The sequence below is a fragment of the Hemiscyllium ocellatum genome, chromosome 8, assembly GCF_020745735.1.
Source record: "Hemiscyllium ocellatum isolate sHemOce1 chromosome 8, sHemOce1.pat.X.cur, whole genome shotgun sequence".
Classification (NCBI taxonomy): domain Eukaryota; kingdom Metazoa; phylum Chordata; class Chondrichthyes; order Orectolobiformes; family Hemiscylliidae; genus Hemiscyllium; species Hemiscyllium ocellatum.
Window position 1 is genome coordinate 75,287,214 of NC_083408.1, and position 14,410 is coordinate 75,301,623.

At 39.1% G+C, this 14,410-nt stretch overlaps 1 protein-coding gene across 4 annotated transcripts in view; it reads right to left on the reverse strand.

Annotated features, from left to right (window-relative positions):
* The window catches only part of kif26ab (kinesin family member 26Ab), a 243,944-nt gene that overhangs the window by 69,714 nt on the left and 159,820 nt on the right, over positions 1 to 14,410 (reverse strand). For all 4 annotated transcript variants that reach the window (XM_060829218.1, XM_060829219.1, XM_060829222.1 and 1 more), the window contains exon 5: positions 8,894 to 9,077. In XM_060829218.1, coding sequence (XP_060685201.1) covers positions 8,894 to 9,077 — 184 coding nt within the window. The remainder of the gene's footprint in view (positions 1 to 8,893; positions 9,078 to 14,410) is intronic.

A 14,410-nucleotide genomic window follows, 5' to 3' on the forward strand; every position in this document is an offset into this window, starting at 1 on the left:
TGGAATGCTGACGGTTTTATAGTCATTCCCACCATATAATCCAGACCATTAAAACAAAGCACCATCACATAAAATATTGTAATTTCTGTTGTCAGTGTACCTACTGAGAAAATATTTTTATTTAACATGTTTTTGTTATTGTGTGTCTAAAGGTCTCTCATTTTTCCCCACTTCTCCTTTTAGTTTATAATAATCTACTTTAATGATCATCTGATGGCTTCTGTAAGACATAGGAGCAGAATTAGGCCATATACATTAATGCGATCTGTATGTCATAGGCATCTATTTAAAATATCCTATAAGAATCAATACTGAATAACCCAAAATGTTATACTGATAGTAAAAAAAACAGGCAATATTAGCTGCAAATTTCCAGGAAGCATTATATTTTATCAGTCCACCAATTAAAGATGGTGCCTTTGACAACTTGACATTGATTGTTGTTAATTATATTTCTAATCTAAGCAGCCAAATATCAAAGCCACAACATCAAGAATATGTGTTGTTTCAGCTCTAATGCTGTAACTGTTCTAAAGTGCAACACTACAAGAACTCAACTCCATAGCTTCAACAGATTTTAGTCCAAAAACTGTTCAGCTGAGATGCTACACCAATGGTTATATTACCAACTTGATTGTCATCGTGATATCAAAAGGATGAAGTCAGCCACTTCTGACATCACTCTCATGCTATTTGCCTACCGTTGTGAAATTACAGGTTGCAAGGGCATTCTCCTGTGATCCATCTGCTATTATAAGGAATTAAAGTTGTCTCTTAGAGTAACTGAGATGCAAACAAATCACATTTTCTGTTCCTTATCTCAGCAGCATCCTCAATTAAAATATTTCATTGTGAATTTAGTTGTGAACATGAGATAAGTTATAGTTGATTACCTGAATAATTGCACGCTAAATAGAAAGCCTTATCCTCCAAATCTGTTATACATTACGTTCATAAGGCAGCTTGTTGTTGGTCAAGATACACTGTTAGTAAGTAATTCCTTTCATGCTAGTTGAAATCATTAAGTTTCATAAGCCTCTCTAGTGTTCTCAGATGCACTATTTCTGACACCAACAAGGTTATAAAAAAGCACCTCAATAGCTTTCGTACTTCTAATGAGAGTGAGTTTATGTATGTCACATTTGCAAGTTTAATAGCTGCAACATCCTTGTCCCTTTGTAGTTATCTTATAAAGAGCCAGTAGAAGGCTTCTCACTGCACTCAAAAAAAGTAAAGGCATCAAACCTTATTGGCATCGACCCTTTTAAGCACATTTTGTGTCAGACTGGAGAGTTTAATTGCCTTTCTTTTTTGCCACATGTCTCACGTAAGAGGTCTCTGTCAGAAAAACTGACAGAAGCTTTGTAATTGTAAAGCACTTACACGCTGTTCATAAGAGTAGAACACCACTTCCAAGACATTTGTTGAGCAGATAGTTCAGAAAAGTGTTTTAGAAAGAAAGGTATGATCTACTGCTTTAAAGTATTCCAAGAGAGGGATAATGAGATATACTTCAGCGACGCTACAGTTTCATAAATGCTTCATCTCAAAATAAGCACATTAATCTCAGAAAAGAATAAAATAACTCTAAAAAATGAAATTAGAACTCTTCTTACATATCTTCCAATAACCAGTTCTTGAATATATTAATATTATTAAGCATAGATAGTGCAAAAGAAGTGTAGAACTATTCTGGTTTTTACAAATGACAATGCAATATTAGACTGAGTTTTACTGACCCCTTCTTATGCAGGTAAAAATGATTGTTTGCCAATCATATTTTCAATTGGTAAGTCATCTTACTTTACTGTGCAAAAGAAATCATATCAGTTCACTTCTCTGTGAATGGGAGTATGAGTGTTGCTACTGGAAATTGAAAGCTGCAAACTTTCAGGCTGGATTTCCCTGAAGCTTACTTGGGTGACAGTGGAAATATATACAGTTGTACTGGGACTGTGATTTACTGTGATTTGCAGGTGGCTAACCCTTTCCATCAAGAATTTTTTTAATGGTGGGTGCATAAAAATTTGCACAGGAATCCATCTTAATTACTGAGTAAATAAATCATATCAAACAAAAACCTTTTACATTTTCAGTAACATAGCTACAATTTCTCTGAAAATCTCAGCATGAGACATGAAACATTTAAGATTTTTGAGTCATTTTGTTTTCAGCAGTGGACAGCAAAGAATGTTACCTCAGATTACAATGAGATCTTGATCTGTTGGCCAATGGACTGAGAAGTGACAGATGGAGTTTAATTTAGATAAATGCGAGATGCTGCATTTTGGAAAGGCAAATCAGGACAGGATTTATAAGTTTAATGGTAAGGTCCTAGGAAGTGTTGCTGAACAAAGAGTGCTTGTTTCTAGTTCCTTGAAAGTACAGTCACAGGTAGATTGGATAGTGAAGAAGGCATTTGGTATGGTTTCCTTTATTGGTCAGCACCTTGAGTATCAGAGTTGGGAACTGTTAGTTAGGCCACTATTGGAATATTGCATTCAATTCTAACCTCTCTGCTTTACGAAGGACATTGTGAAACTTGAAAGGGTTCAGAAAAGATTTAAAAGAATATTGCCAGGGTTGGAGGGCTTGAGCTTGGGCTGCGACTATTTTCCGTGGAGCATTGCAGGCTGAGGGGTGATCTTATGGAGTGGCAAGAATAGGGTAAATACACAAGGCATGGGGCAGTCCAGAGCTGGAGGGCATAGATTTAAGATGAGAGGGGAAAGATTTAAAAGGGACCGAAGGGGTGGTGCATGTATCAAAAGACCTGCCAGAGGAAGTGGTGGAGGCTGGTACAATTACAACATTTAAAAGACATCCGTATGATATTTCAATAGGAAGGGTTTAGAGGGATATGGGCCAAATGGTGGCAAATGGAGGTAGATTTATTTCTGATATCTGGTAGGCTTGGACAAGTGCACCCCAAGGTCTGTTTCCATGCTGTATATGTCCATGACTCCACAGGGAGAGAGATATGTTCAGCTCTTCTCCAGCTTCTCTTCGTCAAAACACACTGCAAACCTGAAGAAAATCTTCCATGCATAAGTTGTTGTATGCTGTGACTTTTAACTGACAAGTCAAAGACTTTTAAGTGCACCAGCTACCCTGTACTTCTCACTGACCAGTGGAAACAATATGCTGGCCAGTGGAGGAGTCAAAAGGAACATTTCAACTAAGATTCTGGACAACAAGGACTAATGAACTGTCTTTCCGATCTTTTATATCCTTTTTTACCCTGTCTATTTGTCTGTGTATGTGTATAGGGGAGTTTATAAGGGGATTAAAATTTCATTAATGGTGTTGTATACTGATTGTTTATAACTGTTTTACTGCAGCAAGAGTCTTATTATTTGTAATAAACTCTTGTTCTTGTTCAGTACAGAAACCTGATCTATGCTTTGTCAACCTGGGCCTGAAAATCAGGTAAATTGGGGAACTTCACATACTTCATAAAATCTTCACATTTTGTGATAACTCCAGGATAGCAGGGCTTGATTTTCAGTAGGCTACTCTAGTGAATCATAACACTACTAGGTTTCATCTTTAGCCTCATTGATAGTCAGTCATGATACTGAGTAATTTAAAATTTTGATAAGTACCCCATACATTCAAGAAATCATTGATAAAAGTCAAGACCCAATTTATTATCAAAACACTTTAATTCATCACTTCAGATTGAGTCAATATCTTCCTTGCAGGCCAACTATCTTGTCTTTCTTAATGCCACAGCCTCTCATTTGCTGGCTCTCCTGATTGCTGCTTCACCCTCAAGCTGACTCTCTCCTTCCCCCAACCTTCCCATTTTCTCTTCTGAACCCCATCTGTGTGCAAGAGCTTAGAACAGAGAGAAAGAGGAAGAAAGCAGGAAAGGAGCTATGAGCTGTAGAAAGAGTGAAGTGGTGAGTCAAAGTCTTGAGGAGTGAAACAGGCCACTCCAAGGTCCTGTTGATTAGATTGCACATGTCTCACTCACCCTAGTGTGAATGAATGGGAAAAAGAAAGTGCCAAAGTTGACTTTTACTTAAGTATATACAGAAAGTAACCAGTGACACTTACACCCCATGAGCAAATTTTGAAAAATTGTTTTGTCTCATGGCATTTTTTCAAGTTTCATTCTCTCCTCTCTGAGTAAAAAGTGAGGTCCGCAGATGCTGGAGATCACAGCTGAAAATGTGTTGCTGGTTAAAGCACAGCAGGTCAGGCAGCATCCAAGGAACAGGAAATTTGACGTTTCGGGCCACAGCCCTTCATCAGAGCCCTTCATCTCTCTCCTCTCTGAGGCATGCTCCAAATCCCTTCAAGTTTTCCAATAAATCAACCAGGCTAGCACCTGTTCCAGACTTCACTTAGAGAAGATTAAAGTTCTTCAAGATGGTGAGGTGTATATTCATACCTGTGGCATGTTTCGGATTTCAGCCAAACCGCCTGAATATTGATGACATATGCACCCCGAAACAAAAAAGCAAAAATAATGGACCAATTCGACCCAAATCATTCTCAATCATTTTTCTGTACAGCATCATCCCCAAGAAGAGGAAAGATAGCCAGCAGTTTTGAAGCAGACTTTGGATTTTCTACAGTTGCCTCCAAATTATATTGATAATCAAAACAACCTGACAGCAAATTCAGCTTTTCAAATGCTTCCTTTTAAGTATTACCATCCACGTCCTTTTTCTGTCTTAGACATATGCCGCCCTTCCCCAAAGCCCAGTCTTCACAATAATTATATATCAAACAACAATAGATAGGCAACTTGAGGAGAATCAGGGTCAAGTACAATAAAAAAGAAATTAATCAGGCTCAAATAGACTTTGCTATGGAGATAGTCAGTTCCTTTACATGATTAAAAGTCCCAAACCAAAATGGCTAAAAGTCTTCTTATATATTGGTTTGACTATCAGATATTTTTGACCTTATTTTCTTCTTGAAATAGTCAGTAATGCATGGTTAAAGTGCTGTACATGAGTTCTGGTGGTGCGTACCTTATCTTTAAATCTTATTACTTTCAAAATAGGAAGTGCAGTCAAGATGAGTTCACATGAACCATTTGGAGACATGGATGAAAAGGGATGGACAGATTCCTACAGAGGTCAATCATTGAGAAATGTGGTAATCTTCTATTTTGCCAGGGGCTGAAGATGAACAGCGGCAGATCATCTGCTTGCTAAATACTTCACTCAATTTACCTTCTCATTTGGAAAGATATTGGGCAGAATGTAAACAAGCTACACTGGCTTGTTTTGAACCCTGGCATGTTTAGCAACTACCTCATTGACAAGGTGTCAAGATAACAGTGCAACTGAAAGTTCCTGACCACGAAATGGATCTTAGAACAGTGAGATCAGCACAATAGATATTCTTGATTCATGTTTTGTACTTCTTTTTCTTTTTCCCAATGTAATCGTGCAGGGCATGGTTTGTATTCAATATGTAAATGCAACATTTCCATCACTTTCATCAGAAGGCAGTCTATAGTTGTAACCATGGAGAATTCAATTGGATTTTAATTTGCCATGATCTGAAGTAATGTTAATTTCTCCATTATCCTTGTTACCTGCATTTTCATTTGACATTAAAAGGTAAGTTTTGATTTAGCACCAATATATTCACAGTGAACAAAACAGTTAGATCTTAAATTACATGCAGACATGTTCTGGATTGAAAAAAAAATGTAGCAAATGTCAAGTGCCAGTGACTGTGAGGAGGAAAATTATCTGCATCATGAATCACTTATTTATGTAAGAAAAAAAGTAAAATAGTCCCAATTTTGAATTAATGGACTTTGTTTTTTTAATAAGCTGTCATAAATGGAACTGTCTAAATGGGATGAATGCTGAACAATATAGGTTTTTAAATAATTAACTTCAGTTGTACTTAAGAACTAATTGTACAAATTATTTGTATAACTGTGCGTATGATGAATAAACATCAGTTTCTGTTCATCCATATTACAAACTTATTTGTATCTATATAAAAAATATTTTTCTTATGATATGTTACTTCTAATTAAAATATAGCTGTCTTATGTGTGCAGCACAAATTATTGAACAACTTTGTATGTTGAATATTTGTGTGTTGCCAAATAACCGAGAGAATTCCAAAGTACATGGCTGATTGTTATTTTTCTTCAAGATGATGCCTATCCCCAATTGCTTGCCTCAAATACCTTCAATGAGACTCTGGTCTTCTGATTCATCCATGATCACCTTATGTTATCTATATTATCATTTGGTTTACTGGTTCATCAGATCCCATGGATGTATTCATAACTCCAGATGTTAGTCAGACAAAAGACCCAAATCCTTGTATCAATCAAAAGGCCTGGACAGCAGCAAAAGCTTGCATTTAACTCTAACAATGCTATCACTAGCCTCCACTTAGATCATAATATTTCAGATCTTCTGAGAAAAATCAAACATAAAGATATGCAGGTTAGGTGGCTTGGCCATGCTAAATTTTCCACAGTTTTAGGGATATGCAGGTTAGATGGATTAGCATGGGGAATGCAAGGTTACAGGGATAGGGTGGAGGGTGGGAGTGGATGGGATATTCTTTGAAGGTCAGCGTGGACTTGATGGGCTGAAAGGCCTGCTTCCATGCTGTAGAGATTCAATGAATCTGTGATATTGTCTCTTTAAACCTATATATTTTGCTGGCAACACTTTTCGGAGTTTCTATACCAGCTGTTAGCTTTTACCAAAATCAGCCCAGTCAAAGCTGGAGAAGATTTGCATTTCAAAAACACCATAGCAGATCCCCTAAAATATGGTCAAAGTATTTTATGAACACCACAACTAACAAAAATGAAAGTTCTTTTGAAAAAGTGGAACTGGTTACTAAAAGGTCACAAAAGGTAGGTGCACATATCCTGAACTGGGGCAGTAACTTTCTGACTCAGAGGCAAGAATGACAGCAAATGAGCATGTAGTCATCCCTGCAGTGGCTTGGGGAGTGTAGGCAGCTTTAGATTTCAGATGGGTCTCTCAATTGAGTCACTAGGTGGACAACATGAGTCAGAAGTTCGGCTGGTTCATCAATTATTCTGCATCAACTATGTTTATTGTTAAAAACAGATTAGAAGGGACTCATCACTTATCATACACAAAAGAATTGTACTGATAAATCAAAGTTCAGATATTGAAAGATTGAGTAATTGTGCTTCTTTTCTAACTATTTTTCTGTATGAATTGGAACTCAATAATACTCCACAGAGCTACTATTTGCTGATGAAAAGCATTCTTCAAAAGCTTCAGGGCTATGTTAAATATCACTTTCAAATGAATGTTCCCTGTTGTAATAAAGAATATTTCAAAAATACAATCTTAGAATTGTTCATCCAAAACATCATGTTCTCACCCAATAGTTCATCATGACATCCCAGTGCAGAATCTTATGGAGGTGGCAGGGGTCTCGAAAGCTGCATGGCTCCTCTTTCTGGCAAAGTCCAACGTACTTTAAACCACTTGGACACTTGACAGGCCTGTCACGGGACTTACATGAAGATTCAAGGACCATGGAGTGCAGGTCCAGCCTACCAAGAGCTACCAGCTAATCAGAGGCTAGCACCTGGGAATACAATGACTGCTGCACCCACAAGAAGTGAGGATAGCAGGAGGGGCGCATGTGGAAAGGGAATTGCAGCAAGGGCAGAGGTGGCTGTCAGTGAGAAGCTCCCCCACCTCTTTCCCAATGTCACGGGTATTGTTCAGGTACAAACATTTTCTTGAGTGAGTGGACCATCTAACCCCTCCAGCCCTGGGGAATTCTCAAACAATGCGAACAGAGTTTGTGTTGTGTTTCCTGGAAAGCAAGCATCCCCTCTACTGCTGGATTAATATCAGCAGTGGTGGAATGAGACCTATAAATGGGGTATTAATTATCCACTGAAGGGCCTCCATTAACAAGCGGAGGTAGAATGGTGGCAGTGTCCCACCTGGATACCCTTCCACCTGATTGAAAAGGGGCCTCTCCCTTTCCCCGTTACCAAAAACCCACTAAATGGAAGGAATAAGATTCCATCTACTGTTGCAGTTAAAATGGGGGTACTTAGCATGTGTGCAGGGACATCCTTAAACAGCACCTAACATTAAGAGACTCAGTAAGAGGCATGGTGGCTCAGTGGTTAGCACCATTCCCTCAGTGCCAGGGACCTCCTGGCTTTGATTCCAGCTTCAAGTGACTGTGTGGGTTTCTTCAGGATGCTTCGGTTTCCTCCCACAGTCCAAAGATGTGCAGGTTAGATGGATTGGCCATGCTAAATTGCCTGTAGCGTTCAGGGATGTGTAGATTACCCATGGGAAATGCAGGGTTACAGGGTTGGAAGGATGGATCTGGGTGGAATGCTCTTCGGAGGATTGGTGTGGACTCGATGGGCCGAATGGCCTTCTTCCACACTTCTGTAGGGTTTCTACTTAAATAACAGAATAGAGTTTGCTGTGGGTGATGAAATAGTGTGCAAACTGACTGTGAGGTTCTGTACTGGAAATGCTTCTCTTCTGAAATGCAACATCATGCAGCCAATTAATAATAATAAAGTTAAGATCATTTATTAACTCCAGTGTTAAATTATACTTTGGACCCCGTATAAAGAAAAGTGGTGGACTCCACTTAGCCCTATGAATGCATTACAAAAGCGAAATATGCACTGCAGTTTTCAGCTTGGAGCCAGGAACATTCCAGAAGTTTACAAATGTATGTCTACAAAACATCATTCAAATGATCTGTAAGTAATAAAACCTCATCAAGAGATGTGTTTTATTATATTTAAATGATATTCATTTAAAATTAGGTTTAACAGAAATGCAGGATTTATTTAATGTATCTATATTTACACAGATTTCAGCAGTGACACGCATCAAAGACAACTGTTAGCAGACCTAGCTCATACCTTTCCAATGCCTGGGTTGTCCTTGACTTTACATACAGCCCTCAAAAGGCATGGTGGTGCGGGGGGAGGGGACACTTGCAAAATACCACTGAAATTTGTTCTGCTGTTTGACAGCTCGTGCGAATGCTGGAGAAGTGGATGGTTTTTCTTTTGCTTCGAAGAGAGATTCAGCTTCTGTGCTGCTCTGTAGAATAGAAGGAGACAAAAACAAAACAGTTGTGTTACTAAGAGCGAAATGTAATTTGGCCCAACCAAACAGATGTTCAATGTCATCATTCCCTGTTTAACAAATCAACTCATTTGATTCTAATCAAATTCCATAGGACTATTCTGTCAAGAGACTAATATAGGCAGATTCAGGCAGAAATATAGCCAAGACAATATTCACTTAATTCTCCCTAGCAGAGTTTCAATTAGACTATAACTTGCTGAACAGCTTCAGCAGCTGAGTCCAAGGCTTCAGAAATCTCAGTGACACCATAAAAACTGAAATCATTCTCCTGTCACTATAAGGCCAGATGGACTACTCTGGAGTAGACAATACATTATAATCTAACAAGTTATTTGCATTTCAGAGGAATCACATTCCTTCAGTTTCTGGAAAAATATATAGTAATGGTCACTTTTGTAGCTTCCCATTAATTACTATATCAGTTCTGCTTCTGGTTTACTCAAGAGGTGCAAACAGCAGGCAAACACAACAGGCCATAAATAATTCGGCACCATAGTGGCTCGTTAAAACAGCATTGCTCAATGAAACAAAACATGAAAGCACTAATGCATTTTCAGATCTTGGATGAAAAATTAATTTTGTCAATTCATCACTAATCAAGCATTCAAGCTTTTCAGTATTGACAGAAGAGTAGATGTGAAAGTTCACCTTTCCAACAGGACACTTTTGAGTAACAGAATTTTAAAGCTACATTTAATTTTAAACTTTCAAAACAACCATTAGCATCGTGCCCTGAATTGTGCAAAAATCTGTTTTGTAAACCATGTGCTGCAATGCAAGTGGTCAATCCTGGATAAAAATGACAACTGTAGCCTCTGGAGGTTCCAATCCAAATACAGACATGAAATACATGAGATCTGATGAAATAATTATTACTTCAATAAAGTCTAGAGTAGGATTTCCCTTGGGAGAGACTGTGAAAGGAAACAGGACTTAAAGGCTGCATTTGCACATCCACTGTTCAGTTAGACACACAAAGCTTCAACCCACTGCTAACTCTAAAGTTTTGATGAAGCAATCTCTTAGAGTTGAAAGCATGTTGCAGGAAAAACTATCAGCTTATTTACTACGATTTCAATCAAGTATAGGGAATTCTATTTCTTCTTAAAGACATTTTCAATCATCTTTCATTATTTTAGGTGTGGAAATTGTATTTAAAAGTATTGAATTTCTTTCCTTGTTATCAGTAACAGCAGAATTTTTATTTTGATAAAAGCTTTTATAAGTACTGACCGAAGCCATTTTTCTGAGCCAGCATTAAATCAGTATCTTTGAACGAGATTCCACCTCTGACATCAGAAAGGCAGCAACAATGTTAAATTACAAGATCACATTTGAAATCAAAATCACAGTATCAAATCAGACAATGGGTTTAAATGACATTAAAAAATGAAATGTTCTATGGGTTCATTAAGAGGAAAGTAAAGGTCATATTTTATACAAACTCAAATAATCCTCAAATTCTTTATTCCTTCAAAACTCCAGAAGAATAATCTACTAAATATGATTGATAACCAATATAATGAAGGTGTCTGGAGTCAACTGTTGTAAATCAATATAGGAAAAGATGCTTGAATTTACTTACAGTTCTTTCCAATCCATCATCTAGTTAGGGTTTATAACCAGCACATAAAGCCAATAAACCACAACTTTCCTATCCATTTTCCTTTGACACTCCATTATCCAGGATGTGTAGGGACAGTCTGGTCCAGCAGCAATCATTGAGGTTTCCACATGATTACACGGTGACTCCTGATAAACCGCTGAGCTCAACAAAGGCACTGCAGTGGTGCCGAGCATAAGTCATCAAGATACATAAATAGCTCATCAGTAGAGACTTGAATATCATATTGTACGTCTTCCCTTCTTTACACTGTCAGTTTCCCTCCCTGCTCAACTTGATCTTTAGCTGTTGATTTCTGAAACAGTTCCGAATCTTCCTCTCTGTCTGATCCCCATGTATCCAAAAGTTGTATTAACTCTTAAAGAATGAACAATGCAGCCTCTCTCCGTCACCTTTATAAATGCTCACCGGAGAGCTAAATACTAATCCCGTCTAATCTCTGCTTTCTCAAGGAACAGAAGCTCAGGCGTGATTTGTCCCGTGCCTCTCTTGTCAAAGGCTCCTCCTTGTCAATATCTTCAATGAGCAGCTTTCAGTTAATCATGATGCAAATTAAAATTTCTCCATTACTTTGACAGAGAACTGGCAGCTGTCCTTGATTTTTCCAACTCCCTCCCTTTCTCCAGTGCCAGCTGAGGTAGCAATACATTCACACTATGTGAATACCACTTCCCTAATTCCTTCTATCTTCCATTCACAACACAAAGATTGCCATGAACTCTTCATTAGCCAGAAAAGAGAATTCTTGTTCCTTGTGCCCTCAAACTGTGCTGGAACACAATTGGGTCTCTTTAGTAGTTTTATGCAAATCATTCAAGATGCTAAATCAACCATTCCAGCAGCATTCATTATATACTTATAGTCTTAAATAAACATTATTAAATACTCTCTGATAAAGCTATTCAGCATTTTTGTACAAAGTAGAAACTGATCTGGGTAAAGGAGCCTTTGTTTCAGTAAAGAAATGCTTATTTATAAAGTATACAATCACTTCTACTTGTAAAGATCACATTCATTTTCAAATAAAGTGGAACGTTGTGTAAAATTTTGAAGACTATATCTGGTCAGCTAACTACAATTGCCACTTAGCAACATGTGTTGAGAGACAATGGTTATTGTATTCAACACGAGACTGGCACATTTCAACAACAACTTGTATTCTTATAGTACCTTTAATCAAAGAAAAGTTCCAAAGGCACATTAGCATTGTGAAGCAAACTGTGTCAGTAAACCACATAAGGAGATATTAGGTCAGGTGATCAAAAGATCATTCAGAGGTAAGTCTTAAAGTACACCATAAAGAAAGAAAGATCATTAGACCATAAGACATAGGAGCAGAAATTAGGCCATTCAGCCCATAGAGTCTGCTCTGCCATTCAATCATGGCTGATAAGTTTCTCAACCCTATTCTCACACTTTCTCCCTGTAACCCTTGATCAGTAACTTATATTCAAAGTTTGTGCGAAGATTTGTAGCTCGGGTGCTTGTTATAGTGGTTCTGTTCGCCGAGCTGGAAGTTTTTGTTGCAAATGTTTCGTCCCCTGGCTAGGAGACATCATCAGTGCTGTGGAGCCTCCTGCGAAGCGCTTCTTTGATATTTCTTCCGGCATTTATAGTGGTCTGTCCTTGCCGCTTCCGGGTGTCAGTTTCAGCTGTCCACTGTAGTGATTGGTATATTGGGTCCAGGTCGATGTGTCTGTTAATGGAATTTGTGGATGAATGCCATGCCTCTAGGAATTCCCTAGCCAGACAGAGAACAGCCAGGGAATTCCTAGAGGCATGGCATTCATCCACAAATTCCATCAACAGACACATCGACCTGGACCCAATATACCAATCACTACAGCGGACAGCTGAAACTGACACCCGGAAGCGGCAAGGACAGACCACTATAAATGCCGGAAGAAACATCAAAGAAGCGCTTCGCAGGAGGCTCCACAGCACTGATGATGTCTCCTAGCCAGGGGACGAAATGTTTGCAACAAAAACTTCCAGCTCGGCGAACAGAACCACTACAGTAACTTATATATCTCAGTCTTAAACATATACAATGACCGGGCCTCCATAGCCTTCTGTGACAAGGAATTTCATAAATTCACCACTCTGAAGACATTTCTCCTTTTCTCCATTCTAAAAGGTCTTCCCTTTACTCAAAGGCTGAGCCCGTGTCCTAGTCTCTCCTACCAATGGAAACATCACCCCAACATCTATTCTGTCCGAGGCCATTCAGTTTTCTGTATGTTGCAATTATATCCCCCCTCATCATTCTAAACTCCATCAAATATAAATCAGTCCTCAAACATTCTTCATGTTAAGCTTTTCATTCCTGGGATCGTTCTCGTGAACCTCCTCTGAACACACTCCAAGACCGGTACATACTTTTAAGATATGGGGCCTAAAACTGTGCACAATACTCCAAATATGGCCTGACCAGAGAGGTGAGGATGTGGAGGGATTGCAGAAGAGAATTCCAGAATGCAGAGCCTAGGCTGCTGAAGGCATAGCCATCAATGTGAGAATGAGAACAAACGTTAAAGATGTCATAATTGACAGAGTGCAAGTATGTGACCAGACTTTGCGGATGAAGGTGAGATAGGGAGAGGCAAGGCCATGAGGTGTATGAAAACATGGGATGAGCATTTTAAATTTGAGGAATTGCTTAACCAGGACCTAACGTGAGCACAGATGCTAAACAGGAGTAATAACCTAAGTAAGGACACAGGCAGCAAGGTTTTGGATGACCTTAAATGTATGGAGAGTAGAATGTGTAAGGTTGGCCAGGGAATGCATGAAATACTCAAGTCTGGAGCTATCAAGTGGCTGAAAATAAACTGAGACAGGGTAAAAATGCATAATATTCTCAGAATGCAACCTTAGTGATGGCACAGAAATATGGTTGGAATCACATCTCAGGGTCAACTGTGACACAACTGTAAACAGTCTAGTTCAGCCTGAGAGAGATGCCAACAAGACTAATGGAGTCAGTCACTTGCTTCCATAGTAAGGTAAATTTGTTTTTGCTTCCTTAATTGGATCAGAGATCAATACATTTTATAGCTTTGATGATTTCTTCATTTTATTTGGTGATGACTATGACTCCGGAAGAAAGTGAGGGCTGCAGATGCTGGAGATCAGTGTTGAGAGTGTGGTGCTGGAAAAGGAAGTACAGGAGGATCGATGTTTTAGGCATAAGCCCTTCACCAGGAATGAGGCTTGTGGGCAGGGGATCTGAGAGATAAATGGGAGGGGGTGGGAAAGGAGAGAACATAGCTGAGAATGGGATAGGTAGATGGGAGGTGGGGGAGAAGGTGATAGATTGTAGGGGAGGGTGGAGCGGATAGATAAGAAAGGTGATGGACAGGTCAAGAGGGTGGTGTCGAGTTGGAGGCTTTGGACAGGGTTAAGGTCGGGGGGGGGATATGAGGAAACTAGTGAAATCCACATAACCCCGTGTGGTTGCAGGGTCCCAAGGCAGAAAATGAGGCATTCTTCCTCCAGGCGTCGGGTGGGTAGGGTTTGTCGATGGAGGAGGTCCAGGACCTGCATGTCCTTGGTGGAGTGGGATGGGGAGTTGAAGTGTTCAGGTGGTGGGGTTGGTTGGTGCAGATGTCCTGGAGACATTCTCTGAAACGATCCGCAAGTGGTACCCGTTCTCCTGGAT